This window comes from Triturus cristatus, chromosome 2_1 (genome assembly GCF_964204655.1).
Source record: "Triturus cristatus chromosome 2_1, aTriCri1.1, whole genome shotgun sequence".
Classification (NCBI taxonomy): domain Eukaryota; kingdom Metazoa; phylum Chordata; class Amphibia; order Caudata; family Salamandridae; genus Triturus; species Triturus cristatus.
The window spans coordinates 225,065,158-225,084,391 of NC_140581.1; the positions used below are offsets into that span (position 1 = coordinate 225,065,158).

Sequence of the window (19,234 nt, forward strand, 5' to 3'; positions counted from 1 at the left end):
GGACATATTTCTTTTTGGTAGGCACAGGGAGATGAAGTGATTTGGCCAGAATGCCGGGCCCCGGGGGAAGCAGAGTCGCAGACTAGTCTTCCCCCGGGGTCATTCGCGCAGGGGAGGACCAGGTAGGGTCAAGGGGTGGAGTTAGGGGGTGGGTATAAGAGCGCAGGGGAGGAGGGCGACTTCCTCTTCCTGCGCTCGGCACCATCGGGAGGGTTTAGCGAAGGAGGGGTAGAGTGCTGGGACGTAGTGTAGGGCTAGGGCCTGGTCCGGGGATCGTCGTGTCCGGAGGTTGAGAGTGGCGTCGGGCGGTGCGGACGGGAATTACGGAGCGAGCGGCACACGGAGGAAGCGGCGGGATGGAGATCGCTGAGGAGGTGAGGCGGGCTTTGCTGGTCTTGGGGCGTGCCGGGCGGGAGGATCTCCTCCGGCCCGGTGTGCTAGGGGAAGCGTGGGTGGGCTTTGAGCGGGCCCCGCGGGCGGCGGGGGTGGCGGCGGCGGTAATGGCATGTCAGGAGGAGCCGCTGCCGCCGCCACCACAGTCTGTCAGGTCTGCGCGGGAGGGGGCGGGGCACTCTGCGCTCGGGGAAGGCGCGCGGAGGCCGGCGTAGGAGCCTGCCTCCGCGTTTGAATTTCCACCCGCTGGAATTTCATGCCCTCGGGGCTGAAGGGGGCGTGTCTGCTGCTCCGGCCGCGGAGGAGCGGCTCTCAGGGGAATTTTTGGAAGTCGGTCAGGCTGGTGTGGTGGAAGGGGCGGCGGCCATGGGGGCTATGGGACCCGGGGATGCTCTGCTGGTTGCTGGGGAGGGCGGGGAGGCGGTGGCGGTTTTGGGAGGGGGAGGTTTGGTGGCTCCCGGGGGCGTAGAGTGCGCGGTGGTTGGCACGGGGGGGCAGGGGGGGTGGCGGATGATGGGCCTCTTGATCTATCTCGGGGGTCTAGGGCCTCTACCCCCTTTTTGGCAGGGACTGGCGAGGGGGGGTTGTCTCGGGACCGTCCGGAGGTGTTTTGACGCGGGTGGTGCCCACACAGTCTGGTTTTGGGCCGCCTGGAGGGGGGTTTCAGGGCTCCCGCCCCCCCCCCCCGCCGCTCCCGGGTTGGAGCGCTGGGACGTGGGAGGACAGACTCCAGGAGCAGCGTATTTTGGCGCAAGTGGCTGCAGCGAGGCGGGCGGCCCAGAGCGTGGGGAGGGTGGGGGCGGTGTGGGAAGTGGAAGTCGAGGGGCCCCCCGTCACCCACGTCCGAGGAGGAGAGGTGGGTGGAGCAAGAGGAGTTGCTGAGAGCGGAGAGGGTGAGGTCGCGGGTGGGGGTGGGGGGGGGAGTGTCAGGGGGCCGCGGGGGCAGGCAGGGACGGCCGGGACGGCTTTGAGGCCCGATGGTGCCGGGGCCCACTCAGGTTCGAGCGGCCTGAGGGGTAGGGGGGGATCCAAGCCGGCGGCTGTCGGCAGAGTCCGGGGGAGTACGGCGGGGTGCAAGATGACCCCATGTCGCCGTCACGAAGCAGTAGGGCGGTCCGCAGCGGTCATCCCTCCGGCGCGGGAGCGGGCTACGGAGGCGGGGGTGACAGGGTCACGGGTGTCTGGCACTGTGAGTGGCAAGGGTGTGAAGAGAGCGGTGAGAGGTGTTGTGGATGCCGGAATGTGTGGAGGCAGAGGTGGAGTTGGATTATGGTGAGGAGAGTGAGGAGCTTGAGGACGGGGAGGTGAGGGATGACTGTGACCTGACGGGCGCGGGCAAGGACAACAGAGGTTGGTGGGTTACAGGTGCCCCAGAGAACGGCGGACAAAGACAGCAGTGACACGACGGGCGGCCCCTTCCGGAGGACGGCCCAGCGAGCGACATCCGACATTGGCAGGTGAGCAGGCTTGGTGGTCTGTGTGGGATGGTGGCCCAAAAGGTGGGAGGAAGAAGGCTTGTAGGTCGATTGGGGTGGGAGAGGGTTCAGTGAGGGAAGTTGGGGAGGCTCCGAAGGGCGGGCTCGCGAAAAGGGACAAAATCGGTCGAGGGCAAGGCGGTGACTTCAGCGGGGGTGCAGACGGAGAAGGATGACGGGCCTGGGGACAAGGGGGACAAGTCAGGGGTTAAGCTCCCGAAAAAGCTGCCCTACATGGGTTTGGCTATGCCCTTGTGGTCGCATCTGTCCGAGAAGATTAGGGGTAAGATCTGGAAACACGAATACGTGGACGTGTTTAAATTTTTGCATAGGGAGGTGCAGACCAAGGAGGGCTCAAAGGAGGAGGAGTGGGAGCTGACTAGGCGGCCAAGGGTACCCGTGACCATGGAGAATTTGGACCTCGGCATTCCTTATTTATGCAAGTATATATTGCGAGAAACATCCCGACAGGGCGATCGCATTATGGAAGTATATGGACATAATTAGGAAGGCTCAAATGGAGTTTGGGGGTTTCGCCTGGCTGAGTTATGATGAGGAGTTCAGGGCGCGGGTTAGCGCGAACCCCGAGAAGCATTGGGGTGAGGTGGACCAGGAATTATGGATGCAATGGATGACGTCAACGCATTCCTCAGCATCGACGCACACGGCTAGTGGTTTGCCAGTAACGTACCGGTCTTTTCAGTCGCGTCCCGCTCACGGGGGGGCGGGAGGGAACGCAACAAGTACAGGGGGCGCAGGACAGGCCAGCAAGCCCGGCACTTACAATACTGGGGCCTGTTGGAGCTACAATCGGGGATATTGTTCCAGGTATCCGTGCAAGTTCAAGCACGAGTGTTCTAAGTGCGGGGGGAAGCACCCCCTTACGCAATGTTTTACGCTCACCACTCCTTCTGAACAATGGAGGAATTCCAAGGGTAGGGGACAAGCTGGACAGAAGGGCTCCTACACCGGTTAGGGTGGAGGCGATGGCCCCGTGGCTCTCCCTTTACCCGGATAGGGAGGCCGCCTTGAAGATTCAGTGGGGCTTTACGGAAGGTTTTCGGGTCGGTTATCAAGGTCCCAGATCACGGAGATGGGCCGACAATCTCAGATCAGCGAAGGAATTGCCGGGGGTGGTGGCGGCCAAACTCTTGAAGGAAGTGGAGGAAGGGAGGATTGCGGGCCCCTTTTATGCCTGGCCGATGGAGGATTTGATTATTTCTCCATTGGGGGTGGTGCCGAAAAAGGAGGAGGGTGAGTCGCATGATTCATCACCTTTCGTGGCCAGAGGGACAGTCTGTGAAAAATTTCATCGTGGAGGAGGATGCACGGGTGCTTTATGCGTTGGTGGATGATGCGATCCGCCTTGTGCGGGTGTGTGGGCCGGGGGCGGAATTGGCGAAATGTCATGTGAAGTCGGCGTTTCGCCTGCTGCCTATACACCCTGCGGATTTTGCGCTCCTCGGAATGCAGTTCGGGGGGGCCATCTTCGTGGACAAAGTCCTGCCCATGGGGTGTGCGATTTCATGCGCATTGTTCGAAATGTTTAGCACTTTCCTGCAGTGGGCATTCACGCAGCTGAGTGGGCATCGGGATGTCACGCACTATCTGGACGATTTCCTGTTCCTCGGGAGGGCGTGTTCGGGGGACTGTGGCAGGGCTCCGACGGGTTTCCAGGAGTTGGCGAGGCAATTTGGGGTCCCTTTGGCACATGAAAAGACGAGTGGGCCGTGTTGCGTGTTGACATTCTTGGGCATTGAGCTGGATTCCATTCAGTGGACAGCGAGGCTCCCGGCCGCAAAGGTGGGGGAAATTCAGGAGTGTCTCCAATGGGCGATTGGTGAGAAGAGGATCGCATTGAGGGCGGTGCAGCGGCTGTTAGGGTTCTTGAACTTTGCGTGCAGGGTGGTCAGGGCGGGACGGACGTTCTGCAGGCGGCTCGGCATGGCCATGTCGGGGGCAGTGCTGCCGCACCACAGGGTCAGGATCTCCATGGGAGTGAGGGCGGATCTGCGGACATGGCTGTTGTTCTTGATGGATTTCAATGGGGTGTCTTTGGACTTTGCGGAGGAAAGAACGGTTTGGCAAATCCAAATTTACTCTGATGCGGCTGGGGCGGCTGGTTTTGGCATTTTCTGGGATGGGAGGTGGTGCGCAGAGACCTGGCCGGATCACTGGATGAAGCAGGGGAGGAGCAGTGCGTTTTTGGAATTCTTTCCTTTGTTGGTGGCTCTTGAAGTGTGGGGTCCAGAGTTTCAGAACAGGGCGGTGTTGTTCCATGTGGACAACATGACGGTGGTCGAGTTGGTCAACCGACAGAGGGCAAGGGATCTGAGGGTGTTGCGTTTGTTGAGAAGTTTCATGCTGAAGTGTTTGCGTCTGAATGTGATTTTTCTAGCCAAGCATGTTCCGGGGGCGAATAATGGCATTGCGGATGCTTTGTCTCGTTCGCAGTGGCAGCGATTCCGGCGATTGGCACCTGGAGCGGATATGTGCAAGACGGGGCTGCCGGATGGCATTTGGACCCTGGGGGAGTGAGGGTGGTAGGCCTAGTGGAGAATTCTGTTGCTGCTACCACCAGGCGGACCTACAGACTGGCGTGGGTGGAGTTTGGAGCTTTTATGGGCTGGAGCAGGGATTCTGCCTCTGGGGAACAGGCGACAGTGGAGCGAGGAGTGTTACAGTTTGTACTGCACTGCATGGACAAGGGGTTGTCGGCTGCAACCATTTCAGGGAAGTTGGCAGGAGTGTCATTTTATTGTTGTTTGTTTTTTGGTTTTGACCCTACAAAGAGTGTAATTGTGAGTAGGGTGCTACGGGGTTGGAGAAGGGAGAGAGCGGGGGGGACTGTTCCGAGGGAGGCCATAACGTTTGAGGTGTTGGTCCGGTTGGTTGCGGCGTTACCGCTCTGTTATGAGGAGTTTGAGGTTCGGATCTTTCGCTTGTGTATGATTTGGATGTTTTTTGGGGCGTTTCGGGTGTCGGAATTGTTGGGCACGTGTGCGGGGGAGAGGCAGAGGTATGAGATCAGATTGGATGCAGGGCGACTGGGCATTTGGCTGGGGCGGTCCAAGACAGATCAGTTGGGACGGGGCAAGAGGGTGTGGTTGAATGAGAATGGAGGTGGGAGTGTATGCCCGGTGGCTGAATGGAGGTCATTTGTACTGGCTACACAGGTAGGGGAAGGGGAGATTTTCTGTCGCAGGTCAGGGGCACGGGTGACGGCGGGGCAGTTGTTGGCAGTGCTGCGCATGGCGTTGGTGCGTTTGGGTTTGGAGCCGGCGGGGTTTGGAACTCACTCGTTTCGGATTGGGGCGGTGACGGCGGCGGCCCGGCTGGGGTGGTCTTGGGATAGGATTCGGCAGATTGGGAGATGGAGGTCGCGGTGCTGTGAGCGGTATGTGAGGAAGTGATGGGGCTGGTTGCGGAGAGATGGAGACTGTGGGGGATGGGGGTGGCTTCTTTTCTGTGTGTATCTAACATCTGTTTCTCCCTTAGGTTGCGTGGGAGGACCTGGGGCCAAGACGGTCACATGGATTGTGGGGCATTCCTTTGTGCACTGGGCATCGAAATATGCGGAGCAACTGGTGTACGGCCGTAACCTGGGACTCAAAGGACAACATCACGAGGTGCACTGGTGGGGCAAAGGGGGAATGCGATGGGGGGCACTACTGCCCTGGCTCGCGAAGATGGCCCCACAGAAGGGTTGCCCGGATCTGTTGATCATCCATTTGGGGGAGAATGATTTGGTTCGGCTGTCGGGTTTGGCGCTCTTACAGCTGATGCAAAGAGACTTGGAGGTACTGAAGCACAGGCTGGCAGTGACTTGCATTGCCTGGACTGAATTTGTTCCGAGGAGAATCTGGAGAGGCGCTGTTAAGCATGGGGCAATTGAAAAGGCGAGACGGAAACTTAACAGGGCAATGCGCGTTTTTTGTGGGGAACAAGACATTAAGGTGATCAGTCACCCGGGACTGCGACTGGAGGAACCTCTACTTTTTAGGGATGACGGGGTGCATCTTTCCAGAATGGGGAACGCGTACTACATGATGGAAATGAGAGATGTGGTCAGCAAGCTCTGGAATGAGGCAATCTGGTGTCGCAGGGATGTGTGAGCGGGGGGGAGGTGTCTGCGTGGTCCCGGCCTAGGGGGTGGGGCAGGTATCCGCCCTAAAGGGGGCTACCTGGTTGGCGGTACTTTGGAGGGGTGGGGGGGGGGGGGAGGGAGTCATTAGCGGGCACACCCATCCCTCAGGGGGGGGGGGGGGGGGGGGGGGGGGGAGTGTGAACGAGGTGGGGGAAATGGAGGCATGAGTGAAATGGCCGATGAGAGCGGGGAGGATGCAAGGAGGTTTGTGGAATGGTGAGGAACGGAAGGGGCATGGAGTGGTGTAAAAGGGAAGTGTGGAGTGGGTGAAAGGAGTGAAGGATTATAGAGTGTTACGGGGAAGTTGTTATTCAGGGAATGTTTGGTTATTGTTTATTGTTGTGCAGCCTGGTCCTAATAAATGGCCTTTTACGCTTAAGACACGGTGTGGTCCGTTTATTGCGCGATGCCGGGCCCCGGGGGAAGCAGAGTCGCAGACTAGTCTTCCCCCGGGGTCATTCGCGCAGGGGAGGACCAGGTAGGGTTAAGGGGTGGAGTTAGGGGGTGGGTATAAGAGCGCAGGGGAGGAGGGCGACTTCCTCCTCCTGCGCTCGGCACCATCGGGAGGGTTTTGCGAAGGCCACCCACCCACCCTGCAGTTGGGTTGGGGTTTAGGGTTGGCTAAAGCGTGCCAGGTTAGGACAGGCTGCGAGGGCTGGCGGTACTTTGGAGGGGTGGGGGGGGTAAAGGAGTCATTAGCGGGCACACCCATCCCTCGGGGGAGGGGTGGGGGGGGGGAAGAGTGAATGAGGTGGGGGTAATGGAGGCATGAGTGAAATGGCCGATGAGAGCAGGGAGGATGCAAGGAGGTTTGTGGAATGGTGAGGAACGGAAGGGGCATGGAGTGGTGTAAAAGGGGAGTGTAGAGTGGGTGAAAGGAGTGAAGGATTATAGAGTGTTGTGGGGAAGTTGTTATTCAGGGAATGTTTGGTTATTGTTTATTGTTGTGCAGCCTGGTCCGAATAAATGGCCTTTTACGCTTAAGACACGGTATGGTCTGTTTATTGCGCGATCACAGGACGTTGAGCCGATGCCGAGACTGAAACTTGTTCCCCAGCTCCAAAGTCGGCAGCTCGGGCTGTTAAACCACATCCTCTCCCAGCCTACCCATGAACACATCCATCAGATGGTTAGCAGCGCCCAGGTGGCATCCTGCCGCACCCGGTAATAGACTTCCCAAAATACAGTGCAAGAAAGAGTACTGGCTGACACGTCCGTCCCACGTCATCCTAATGGAACCGGACACGGAAATTGGAAAGCTCGTGTCTCCATTATGAATTAGACTTCAGTGCGAACAAGAGGCTAATCCTCCAGGCCCCTCTCCCCCGGGGATATGGTTGGTCGGGTTTTAACCAATTAGGATGCTAACTAATTTCCTTTGCTGCAGCGGGAAAGCAGCCAGAGCGCGCGGCAGACTGGGATAGGTTGTTGAGGGGGCTTCCTCTATAGTACAGCCTCACGTGAAGAATATCTCTAACTTGTGTCAGTGCGCCTATCAGAGCACTGGGGAGGGCCGGCTGGAGAACTAAACAAGTCCCCTGCAAAAGCATCCATCCTCTTTTCTTCTCTTCCTTCCCGCCACCCCCCCTCTTATCACTTCCTCTACTATCTCCCCCTCCCTTCCTTTCTCTCGCTTGAAGCCTGCCTGGGGCTGCAGCAATCAACCTTAGAGAGCTGGGGGAATTGACAGAGGCACCAGAAGTGCCCTTGGTTTTCAAACCCAGCCCCACAGGGCTCTCGTGCACCGGGAAATGCCCGATGGATGAAAAGGAATAACTGGCCGTGCTCACTGGGCTTAGCCATGGATTACAACAATTTGGGCCATTTCTCCTGAACTAGATTTCCTGAAGTAGAATCAATGTATTCTGAAATGAAAGATCCGGAGACAGTAACTGCAGTGCTGAGAAAATCATGCATGTAGCGGAAGTGACATGCTACCCTCTAAGACTCTCCCATGACATTTTTAATTTGAGCCTGGGCAGCGCATGCGCTGCGAGGCATGCTGTATTCAAGTATGAACTTGTAGCTCTGCCCCCTCTCCTCCCATATTTTTTATTGCCTTGTGTCATTGTCCTTTGTAAATGCTGGCTTCTTATTCATTATTTGGCTTGTTAGTCCCTCCTTAGTCCCACCTTGTGCTCATTTGTAACCTCCCATGTGGACTGGCCCTTTTACTTCTGTTACAAGATTTGTTTTATTTCGTCTGCAAGCACTATTTTCCTTAATGAGTTTCTCCTACTGCAGGCAACACATGCTTTCCTGCAACATTCAGGGCACCATGCACGCTTCTACTTTCCAAGCAGCCCGGGAGAATAGCGGCCGCTTCTTTGAAGTGAAATAGGTCTTGCATTTACAAGAGTTTGAGCTATTGGCATTGTAAATGACAATGCATTTTATTCATGTGTTAATTATCAAACCAGATAAATGAAAGGCATTGTCATTTACAATGCCAATAGCTTAAACTTTTGCAAATGCGAGACCTATTGCACTGCAAATGCTTGTTACTCTTACGACCGGTTCTGTGTAGAGTAGGCAGGTCAGTTTTAGGAAAGTGGGGCCTAGCTTATATTTTGAGAGTTGTGAACATACTTTCGCACTCCAGGGAGTCGAAGGCCCTCTCGAGATAGAGTATTAGGCAGCCCGCCCTTGGCCATGCGTGTGTGGAATAGGCTGCAACCCGGAAGAAGCGGAACAAGTTGAGTGAGGTGCTACAGGATGGTACAAAACCGTTTTGATCTGCATGGACCAACGTAGGGACCACCTGCGCATGTCTGTCTGAGAGAACTTTCGCTAATATCTTGTAGTCTGTGTTGAGTAGGGGCGAGAGGTCTGTAGGAGCTCATGACCGCGGGGTCCCTGTCATGCTTGAGTAGGGACACAAGGTGTGCCTCAGGGAGGGAGGGAGGGAGTTGCCTCGCCTCTGCGGTGGCTTCATAGAAGGCCTGTAACCTTTGTGTTAGACACCTGGTACGCCTTTTAGTACTCCACCGGAAGCCCGTCGCGCCCTGGGGTCTTTCTTATGGCCAGGGACAATATTGTCTCCTTGATGATCTCTAGTGAGATCGGTTCGTTCAGTATCTCACTATGTGTCGGCGTCGTCTCAGGTAGCTGTATACGGTATAGAAAAGTTGTGAGGCATTGCACATCACATTGGCCTTGGAATTTCTACAGCCTGGTGTAATGCAGTGTCATAGCTGCATGGATGTTGTGTTGGGTGTACAATAAGTGTCTTGTATCTGTGTGCAGTGTGCTTATCTGTTTGCGGGCGTGATCCTGTCAAATTAGCCAGACCAGCAGTCGGCCTGCTCGATCAGCGGTGGCGTGAGTACAGGCCGTGTGAGCAGTGTAGTTGTGACAGCGTAGGCACTATCAGTTCAGCGTGTTCTGTGCGCAGTATATCTAGGCGATGTGCACTTTTTCCCATGCCCTCCCCTCTGTTTCGTGTTGCAGGAGCTGCGTTTCTATTTTGCTAAGGGAAGCGGACAACTGTCTGTGTATGTTCCAGGTGGCTTCCAAGCAGTGTTCCCTCGTTGCTACCTTAAATGCCTCCCATTCCACTAATGTGTCACCTACTGTGCCTTCGTAGATCTCTAAATATTCGAGGATCGCCTTTTACTAGAGTTGAGCGGAACGCCGGGTCTTCCAGCGCTGCGGTTTGGAGTTGCCATGCGAGGGCTGGCGTGTGCTCGGTCTCCTAAGCGAGTTTCAGCATTTGGGGGTGATGATCGGAGCGTGTCCGGCCAAAGTATTCGGTTTGTCGAACTAGGGGGAGTAGAGCTGGGGAGCCCACTATTCAGTCCAAGCACACGTGAAGTCCATGTATCGCAGAGTAGTACGAGTAGACCCGTGTGTCGGGGGTGAGGGTGCGCCATATGTCTAGCAGTGCCCAATGAGCGAGCCAGTCCGTGAAGGCTCGCGCATCGGACACCACTGTGGTCTCAGAGGCGGAAACGACCTGTCCAAGTCCACGTTGAGCACTGAATTAAGGTCCCCTACAAGGAGCCATGGAGTTCAATTCCATTTAGCTATTACTCCGGTTAGACTATTAAAAAAAAAAAGGGTTGATTTACATTGGGGGTGTAGACCTGAGCGCCCTGGGTAACGACGGCGCTGTGTCCGCCTGCCAAGCATCGGCTATTACTTATGAATGCTCCCCTGAAGGACGGCGGGGGTGTCCGGTAGGCCTGCGCCCACACTGGGGCATCCGCTGGTGGTGATGAAGCGCTCGGCCTGCCCGGCCCTCCCCGACAGAGGAGCCCACGAGCATGCTCAGTACCCTGTCGGTGAGCAGGGCCACGACGACGTGGTAGAAGTGCTGACCCTGGGATCCCTTCATGCCACGGCTCGTGGGGGATGGCCCGGAAGCCCTGGGTGCGCCCGGGATCATTGTGAACTATTGTTGTTGAACTGCTGTGACTGAGTGGCCGTGAGGGCTCCCCCCGGGCCCCGCTGATCGCCCGCAGGTGGATGTGACTGCTGGTAGGCCCCTGGGGCTGCTGAAGGAGTCCGAGACGAGCCATTTGTCGAGTGGCGACTGACATCGGTGGAGGCTGCCGTGGAGGCCCCGGAACCAGTGAGTAGACGCCCACTATGAAGACTTGGCTGACCCGAGTATTTATGCAGTGCCGCAGCGGGGGGTACCGCGTAGAGACGGCGCCAGCGGCGGCAGGCCCCGAACCAGCGGCTCTCATCGCGCCACATATCGGTGGCGGGCTGGCGGGCTGACGGCCCGTTATCGGGGACTGATAGCAGTGGAGGCTGTAGGTGGGAGGCGCCGGGAGCCCAGCCTGCGGGAGAACAGTGTCGGTGAGGCCACAGTGAGGCCCCCTGAGACCGGTACGACTTTTGGGGCCTGGATAGCCTAACATTCTGCTGTATGGCTCATTCCTTACCTCTCCCTAATACCAGCACACTGAATCTACGTGCTGGCCTGTCTGCCGGGGGGGGGGGGGGGGGGGAACTGGTGCCTGGTCCGGGGACGGCTGTGGAGGTGCGCTTTGGGGCCTGGTGCATTGCTCTTCCCTCTGCCAACTGCGGGGCATAGCTCCTGGGACGGGAAGCCTCGTGACTATGCCCGGACATTCCAGTTCGTTGCCTCCTTCCGCCTGGGCGACGAAATGGGCAGGGTCAGGGCCAGGGCGCCTGTGCGACCGTCTAGTGTGGGCACTGTGTCACATCCCCCGAGCAGCGCCGACGACCGCCCGGACCGATCATCAAGTGGGGGGGGGGTCGCCTGCTGCACCCCCGGATAAACTAGATATGATCCTCAAAGATATCAGGGACACTCGGTCGGCGCAGGAAGGCCAACTAGGAGCGATCTCTGTCGACCTAAATCTCCTGAAAGATGACCATTGGTAGCTAGCGGACAAGGTGCGGCACACGAACCAGACGTTAGAACCCTTGGTATCACAGGTGGCGACTCACACCGAACAGATTACCCTCATGCGCCAGCAGATCGATGCATTACAGGCACGGGCTGACGATGCGGAAGGGCGCGCGCGCCGCAACAATCTCTGGATAGTGGGATACCCGGAGGGCGTGGAGGGCCCGAACCCCACGACTCATATTGAAAACTGGCTGAGAACGGTGGTGGCCCCTTCAGGCCTCTCCCCCCGCTTTACTGTTGAGGGCGCATCGGGTCCCGCGAGGCGGCCCCCGCCGGGTGCCAACCCCCGCCCTATACTAGCACGTATGCTCAATTATAGGGATCGCGACCACCTACTACAAGCTGCCAGAGTCAGTGGTCCACTAGGTGTAGACAACGCCACCATCCTCATCTTCCCGGACTACACACAGGCAGTCCAGCGGAAGCGCTTCTCCTTCATGGAGGTGAAGGCGCGGGTCCGAGCTGCGGGCCTCCCCTTTGCGCTGCTTTTCCCGGCCAAATTGAAAGTGGTCCATCAGCAGAGGTCTATCTTTTTTGACACACCGGATAGTGCATGGGATTGGCTGGACAGAAATTTCCCGGAGGTTCTCCCGGCTAGAAGGCTGGATTCTGCGGTGCCGCGATCACAGACTCCCCCGAAGGCGGAAAAAGACTATGCTAATGCAGAGTACGTCCTCCAGCGTCCCGCCACCGCAGCAAATCTGGGAGGGCCAACGCGAGGCACTGTGCTCGGCCTCCTTTCGCTCTGCCCGGCCCCCGATCAGCACAAGCCCATCCTTAGGAAACTCCATGGACTCAGACACGGATGGAAGCGTGGCGCTATTTCCTTCGGACTCCACTCACCTAAGCAAAGACCCTCTAGGGAGCCTCCCGGGCTGATATTCTGGCCTCTTCTCCAGATGGCGGGGCTGGTTCTCCGGGGGTGCGCTTGGGAGTGAACACCCCCTCACTAGTTATCGATGACATCTCCTATGCAGTTCGCCCACCTCAGTGGGCCATTGGACCATATTGTGTAATTCGGTCAAGCGTGGGTCGTTCCCCGGTCTGCCCTGTCTGGGGCGCTTCCACGATTTTCACACACTACTGACTACTCAGTTTGGCACTAACCTATTCCCCCACTAGGCGATAGCACTGGTTTAGGCTCTGTAGTTATGTTTTGTTGGCAGTTTGGTCGGACGCGATTGGAGCGTTGGACCCAGTATTGGGCAACAAGGTTTTTGTTTATAAGTTTGCCACATGGTCTGGGGGGCGGGGAAGGGGGGTGAGGGTGGGACGGGGGGGGGGGGTGAGGGGCTGGAGGGGGGTTGTCTCCTGCCATGATGACAGTCCAAGGTCATATGTCTGTATATCCTTGAATGTGAGGGGCATGGGCTCCATTCAGAAACGCCACAGAGTAGTAGCCCAGTTGCACCGCCCGCCGCAAGGCTCAAATAGTATATTTTCAAGAAACTCACCTGATACATACCGAATCCCTGAAATTGCAAAAACGCTGGAGGGGTCAATTCTATGCCACTTCATACTCTGCCTTTTCTAGAGGGGCTGCAATATGGCTCCGCGCAGGAGTTAGAAAGCCAGGTTGACGATCAGGGTAGGTATGTGTTGTTGCGGGGTCTATTGGATGGCTCGCCTGTAGTGTTGGGCTCTTTGTACGCCCCTAATGTGGATCATGTACAATTCCTTTCCCGGGTTTCGTGGCCTTATCTGACTGGGGTGATTGTCCATGGTTGCTTGGTGGAGATTTGAATGCTGTCTTTGATGTTGAACTGGATCGATCCCACCCTCCCTTGGCTGGTACTGCTGCGCGGACCCGAGCTGCGGCCTTGGGTCAGTGGGCGCAGGGCTGGAATCTACTAGATCTTTGGAGGTCACAACACCAGGCGGATAGGGAATACTCCTTTTATTCTTACCCTCATCAATTGCACACACGCCTGGACTACTTCTTGGGCTCGCCGACATTGTCCTCTGCGGTTTCCCATTGCACCTACCTGGGCAAAACCCTATCTGATCACAACCCTATCGAATAATGCCTTGAATGGGGCCGGTCCCCAGCGCCGATACCGACTTGGAGGATGCAGGCCCTTCAGTTAGAGGACCAGGTTTTCCAGGACATCATACAAAAGGCGATCAATACACACTTTACTGTCAACGAAGGCACCGCCTCGACACGTTCCATAGAATGGGAAACCTTTAAGGTGTCCATACGGGGGGGTTTCCCTGAGCTCCTTAGTAGGGGCCCGTAGGGAAGTAATCCGGGACCTGACGGAGCTGGAGGCTGCGCTCCAGGAACAGGAAGTAGAGGCCCAACGGGATGAACAGGCCGAGGAATCCTTGCAGGCGGCCAGAGTAAAGTATGCGGAGACTCTAGAGCGTCTTCGCTTATTAGATTATAGGGCGTACACTCAGCGCACGCATTCAGAGGCTGACAGGGCGGGCCCATTGCTGGCACATCTAATTGCCCCCCCAACTTTCCCGACTCCCATCCTGATCATTAACACCGTGCAACACGGACAAGTTCAGTCCCAATTGGGGATAAACTTGGCGTTTCGGACTCATTACGAGACACTCTATGAGGCGCATCCGACGCCAGGCGCAAATGCTGTGACTGAGTTTCTGACGCAGGCAAACTTACCAGTGCTCTCTGCAGCAGAGATCCATGACTTAAAAGCACCGATTACTTCGGCCGAGATCAGAGTAGCGATAAAGTCCTTAGCCTGTGGGAAGACCCCTGGTTGACGGGTTGCCCATCGAATTTTACTCCACATTCTCTTCTCTACTGATCCCTAAACTACTCCAACTCTATATGACATCCCTCGATGAGGGAAGGCTGCCCCCTACCACTCGGGAGGCAATAGTCACCTTCCTCCTAAAGCCAGATAAGGATCCCTTAGATATGACATCCTATAGGCCCCTATCGCTCCTTAATACCGAATATAAAATTCTTAGTAAACTCTTAGCTAACCGCCTCCTCCCACTCCTCTCGCTGTTGATTCATTCAGACCAATGTGGCTTTGTCCCACGGCGGAGCACATCGCTGAATCTTCGGCGCTTCCACGCCATCTTGCATGCCTCAGGGCCCCGTCCGGTGGGAGCAGGGTGTCTATCCTTGGACATATCGCAGGCCTTCGATACACTAAGTTGGTCTTATATGCTGGAAGTGTTGGGAAAAATGGGCGTGCCCCCAGAACTATGCGCCTGGATCCAGCCGCTCTACACCGCCCCCACGGCCAGGGCGAAGACAGGCTCGATTATCTCCTCAGCTTACCCTATCTTTCGGGGTACACGCCAGGGCTGTCCATTATCGCCTATATTGTTTGTTCTGGCGCTTGAACCGTTAGCCCAGACCCTTCGGCGGGCCATGATCCCCCATGGCATTCCAATGGAAGGGGTCCTGCATTCGGTCTCGCTTTACGCAGACGATATGCTGTTGTACTTTTGGGATCTCCAGGCTGACATGGGGGAGGTGGCGGATCTTTTTCTTCACTTCGGGGAGATCTCCGGATTGCACCTTAATGCTTCTAAGTCCGTAGCCTATTCCTTTAGTGGCGCGCTCGTGGCTCCGGAGCTCCTCTTTGGACCCTTGACCTTCAGGGTAGCGCCAGTCACCTTTAGATACTTGGGGATTAATATCTTTCGTTCCGTGCCGGATGTCATTGCAGGCAATCTGGCGCGCACAATCTCTTCCATACGTTCCCAAATTACATTTTGGAACACTTTGCCTCTTACCATAGCGGGGCGGGTAACGATATCCAAGATGGTGATGCTGCCTCGCCTGCTTTATCACTTCGTTAACATCCCAGTGGTATACCCCGCATGGATCTTTCGAGAGTTGGATGCACTGCTGATCTCGTTGATCTGGGGTTCGGGGAGACATAGGGTGGCGTTAGCTAAGCTGCGGCTCCAGAGTGACGCTGGTGCGATGGGCGCACCAGACTTTAGGGCGTACTGTATTGCGGGCCAGCTGCAGTGGCTGGCCTACTGGCTGGCCGGGAAAAACCTGTTTGAAATCGGCTATACCCAGACAACTGCCACGTGGTGCCCTGAAATTGTTGTTGTGCCCTGGCGCCCCTAGGCCATTGGACCCCCCGGCCCTGCTGAAGATAGCGCTCCATTACTGGACAAGGGCATGCAAGTATGCTAAAATCCAACATCCATATTCTTCCAACATGCCGCTGTGTGGCCTCCCAACAAGGCAGGGAATCCTGAGTGCCGGACAAATACAGCCTTGGTCACAACAAGGGGTGGAAACAATAGGCACCTTTTTTCAAGAAGGTAACCTGATGCCCCACGGAGACTTTGTGAGGGTCAACGGGGTGCCTGACACCCAGTTTCTGCTCCATGCGGCAATCTCCCGATATATCCAGACACAGTGGCAGGCGACACCTGTAGAACCTCCAACATTCCACCTTCTGCGCTCTCTTCATATAATGGGCCATGGACGTTTTCTGGTTTGCTGGAAACCACACCCCAAGCATGTGGTAGGGGTAAGTAGGAGGTCCCCCTCCCCCCGGGGTATGCTTTACGGCCTTCAGACCAAAATTTCTTTAGTTTTCTGTGGCATATTTGGGTACGGAGGGTGGGATTGGGAGTTGTGGGACTGTTGAGCGGGCACCGCTTCCCTTGTGTACAGTATCTTGCAGGAGGGGGAATGTAACACATAATGTATTTGGCTGATGACCTTCCTAGCCGTCTTGTGTCGTTTTTGGAATGTATTGATAACTATGCTACATTCTGTACAGATTGCAAAAGATACCAGAGTTGTTTTCTTTGCCTCACATGCAATTAACACAATGACTGCAGGTTGTACTGCAATGCTCCTCCTCATGTAAAATCTCAAAGTTTGTTTAAAAAAAAAAAAAAACACCGCGAGCTACATACCAGAACCATGCCACTGTAGCTGAATAGACATGGCTCATTTTCTACACTTGGACTTTGTGTGACACTTGAATTTTTCACAATCTGCATGAGTTCAGTGATGTAACATTGATGGCAGCACTACCACTGTGTTTAAGCACAAGCAAGGCCATGGATGCCTTTTTCTGCATCAGCTGGAGTGTTTTGTCCATGTGGAAAAATTGACCTACATACTACCAACCTTTTTCCTTTAGGCTCAAAATATATTTGCGCACTAAGCACTAAAAGTAGACTTATGTGATTAATAAGTTGAAAACTGGGAATAAGATCGAAAAGGTCTTCCACTACCAGACTTTTAGGATTGCAGAAACTATGTCACTCACTTTTTTTTTTTAAAACACCAGAAATGCATATAGCTCACTGTAGAAAGTGTTTGCACTTCATTTGTACCTGTCAAGACTAATTTTCCATATTTTTTATTTATATTACTCTTTCCCCTTATGAAGGAAAAAGAACAAACATGCCATTATTTTGTTTAACTTGCTTTTATTTTATCAACTGTATTACGTTTGTGTCCAAATCTGTAAACATATGGCACAAAACAGGGCTATCGCACTGACCAAAACAAAACATGTTTATTGTTATTTCAACAGTCCAGAAGGAAGGGAGAGGAAGGAAAGCAGAAGGATAAGAGGGGGAGACAGAGGGGGAGCAGGAAAGAAAGAAATGGAAAGAGGCGTTGCAGGTGAGAAAAGGGAAGAGAAAAATAGACAGAAAGATGGATGAGAGATGAGGAGCGTGGTGAATATGTGACTGGAAGTGAGAGATTGAGTACGACAAGCCGGGGGAGATGAGAGAAGAAGGGGTAGTTGTAAATAGAAGGGGGCAGGCAGGAAAGAGGTGAGAAGAACGGGAGGGTAATACAAGGAAGAGGTAAGGGGTGTAAATGGAAGAGGGAAGAGAGATAAAAAGGAGAAGCGAGACCTGGGGAGAAGGGATGAAAAAAGGGGGGGATTAGAGGAAGGACTACCTAGAAGGGAGTGAAAAGAGAAAAGGTGGAAAATATGAAAGAATAACCCTTTTAGGGTGAAACGGTGTTGTTCTCAGCCATTCTGGATGCGGGTCCAAGTGGGAGGGTATTTATATTTTCTGGCTACTCCCTTGCTGAAAGAATAATGAAGAGTGACAAGACAACAGCAGTAGGTGAGCTTTAGAGAATGGAAAGAGAGCCGAGGAGGCAGACAATGGTAGGAGGGCGGAGAGAATGCCACAGGAAACACAGGAGAGATGGGGGATTTAAATAAGAATGAAGGTGAGAAAATGATGGCGACATGTTTTGGAGGGGGCAACGCAGGGTATATGGCTCACTACAAAGCAGTTAAAACAGATTGCATCAGCTTACGTGGGGCAGAGGGCTGCATGCGATTTCAGTACAATGCAGTGCATAGTCTATAGTGTGCACTGTTAGGGTGTGAATCCTGCTTGGAGCACACACCAAGGTGGAAGAATTTGCTGCTACCCTCCGTGACACTCACTGCATACATAGATCGGACCCTCAGCAACAGGAACTCTGCGGTGATGGTACCAAGTTCCAACCCGAGACAAAAACAGCAACAAAAAAACCACTTTGCTAGCAGCCATGGAGTAATATTTCCTTCTGCAACAGCTCCCCCTGCTGGCTATGCATGGCAGTTTTTAGGTCTCGGCTGCGAAGGCTGCGCTTGCGCAGTCTAGCTCCGAGATTTAATGACTTGGAGAAGAGGGGCTTGAACCCGCCTCTCTTCTCCCCTGTTCTCCATTGGCTGGCCTCTTGAGTGCTGGCCAGCCATTGGAGAAGAGGTCAGTCATTCCGATTAGGCCCCGTCCTTTTCGGATCGGGGGGCGTGTTTTTTGCAAGAAGTCCCAAGGAGGAGATTACAGCAAAACACGCCCCCGAATCCGAAAACGACGCTGCCTTTCTCCGAGGCATTTCTGTTTTGCCTCGGAGAAAGGCTGTGGTGTTCCTGGCCCTCACCTCGCCCGCTTCCAACCCCTCGTTCGCTTCCGCACTTCCTCCGGGTCTCTGCGCCTTCGCCAGGACCTCACTCGCCCTTGCCACCCCGTCTCTGGCCTGAAGTGCCCTGCGGCCTCGGCCAAAGCAAGGAAACTTACTGCTGTGGATTGCCCTGCTTCGAGCTTCCTCAGGCTGCCTGCGCACAACGTTAAGGAGTTAGACAGGTGGTGGTAATTGGAAGCATTTTTTATAGTCCTCCTATTTTTCGGATATCCTGTTCATCGCTTAGGCTGTGGATAATTGACCCCGAGCAGAAGAATAGCATTGCCTTAAAAAAGGCGTGTGTGCAGATATGAAAGAAGGCCAGCTGTGGCTGGTTTAGGCCAATTGTTACTATTATCAGGCCTAGTTGGCTTGATGTGGAAAATGCTACAATTTTTTTAATATCATTTTGTGTGAGGGCGCATGTGGCCGTGAATACTGTTGTTAGGGCTCCAAGGCATAGACAGATTGACAGTGCGGTTTTGCTTTGTTCAATTATAGGGTGAAATCGGATTAGTAGAAAAATACCGGCTACTACTATGGTGCTCGAGTGCAGCAGGGCAGAAACTGGGGTAGGGCCCTCTTGTGGCGGCCCCTACACTCCCACCTCTCTACTCCTCCCCCCCCACCCCCTTTACTTCCTCATCTCCGTCCCCAGGGACCGGGCGCGCAACACCAATTGGACTCAAAGGGCTTCATCATCCCCCCCCCACCCCCCCACCCCACCCCCCTCGTGTGTGGCAGCCCGGGATGAGACAGCTTCCCAGTGCCCACACAGCCGCACCCGAGCACTTAACATGCAAATGGTCTTTCAAAGACCTGTGAATGAGGCCTCGCTGGTGTTTCACCCCTTCTAAGAGCCCCTGCAGCTCCACTCTGCCTATTGCTTAAAGATTCAGCCCAGCCCCCCCCCCCCCCCGCGAAACAAGCATTTACAATGCAACGGT

The 19,234-nt window shown here is 55.1% G+C and overlaps 2 protein-coding genes across 3 annotated transcripts in view; one reads left to right on the forward strand and one right to left on the reverse strand.

The window, feature by feature from the left end:
* Nucleotides 1–19,234, reverse strand: part of ATP8B1 (ATPase phospholipid transporting 8B1) — a 546,944-nt gene that overhangs the window by 256,330 nt on the left and 271,380 nt on the right. The gene's annotated exons all lie outside the window — the stretch shown is intronic.
* LOC146864002 (uncharacterized) lies at nt 1,626–5,983 on the forward strand. The gene is made up of 2 exons (XM_085640871.1): nt 1,626–1,743; nt 5,367–5,983. The coding sequence occupies exons 1-2, from the start codon at nt 1,626–1,628 to the stop codon at nt 5,981–5,983; spliced, it is 735 nt and encodes a 244-aa protein (XP_085496997.1).

Coding starts and splice junctions, on each gene's coding strand:
- LOC146864002 (XM_085640871.1), top strand. CDS start 1,626: ATGCCGGAATGTGTGGAGGCAGAGGTGGAGTTGGATTATGGTGAGGAG. Junction 1,744..5,366: donor CGCGGGCAAGGACAACAGAG/GTTGGTGGGTTA, acceptor TTTCTCCCTTAG/GTTGCGTGGGAGGACCTGGG.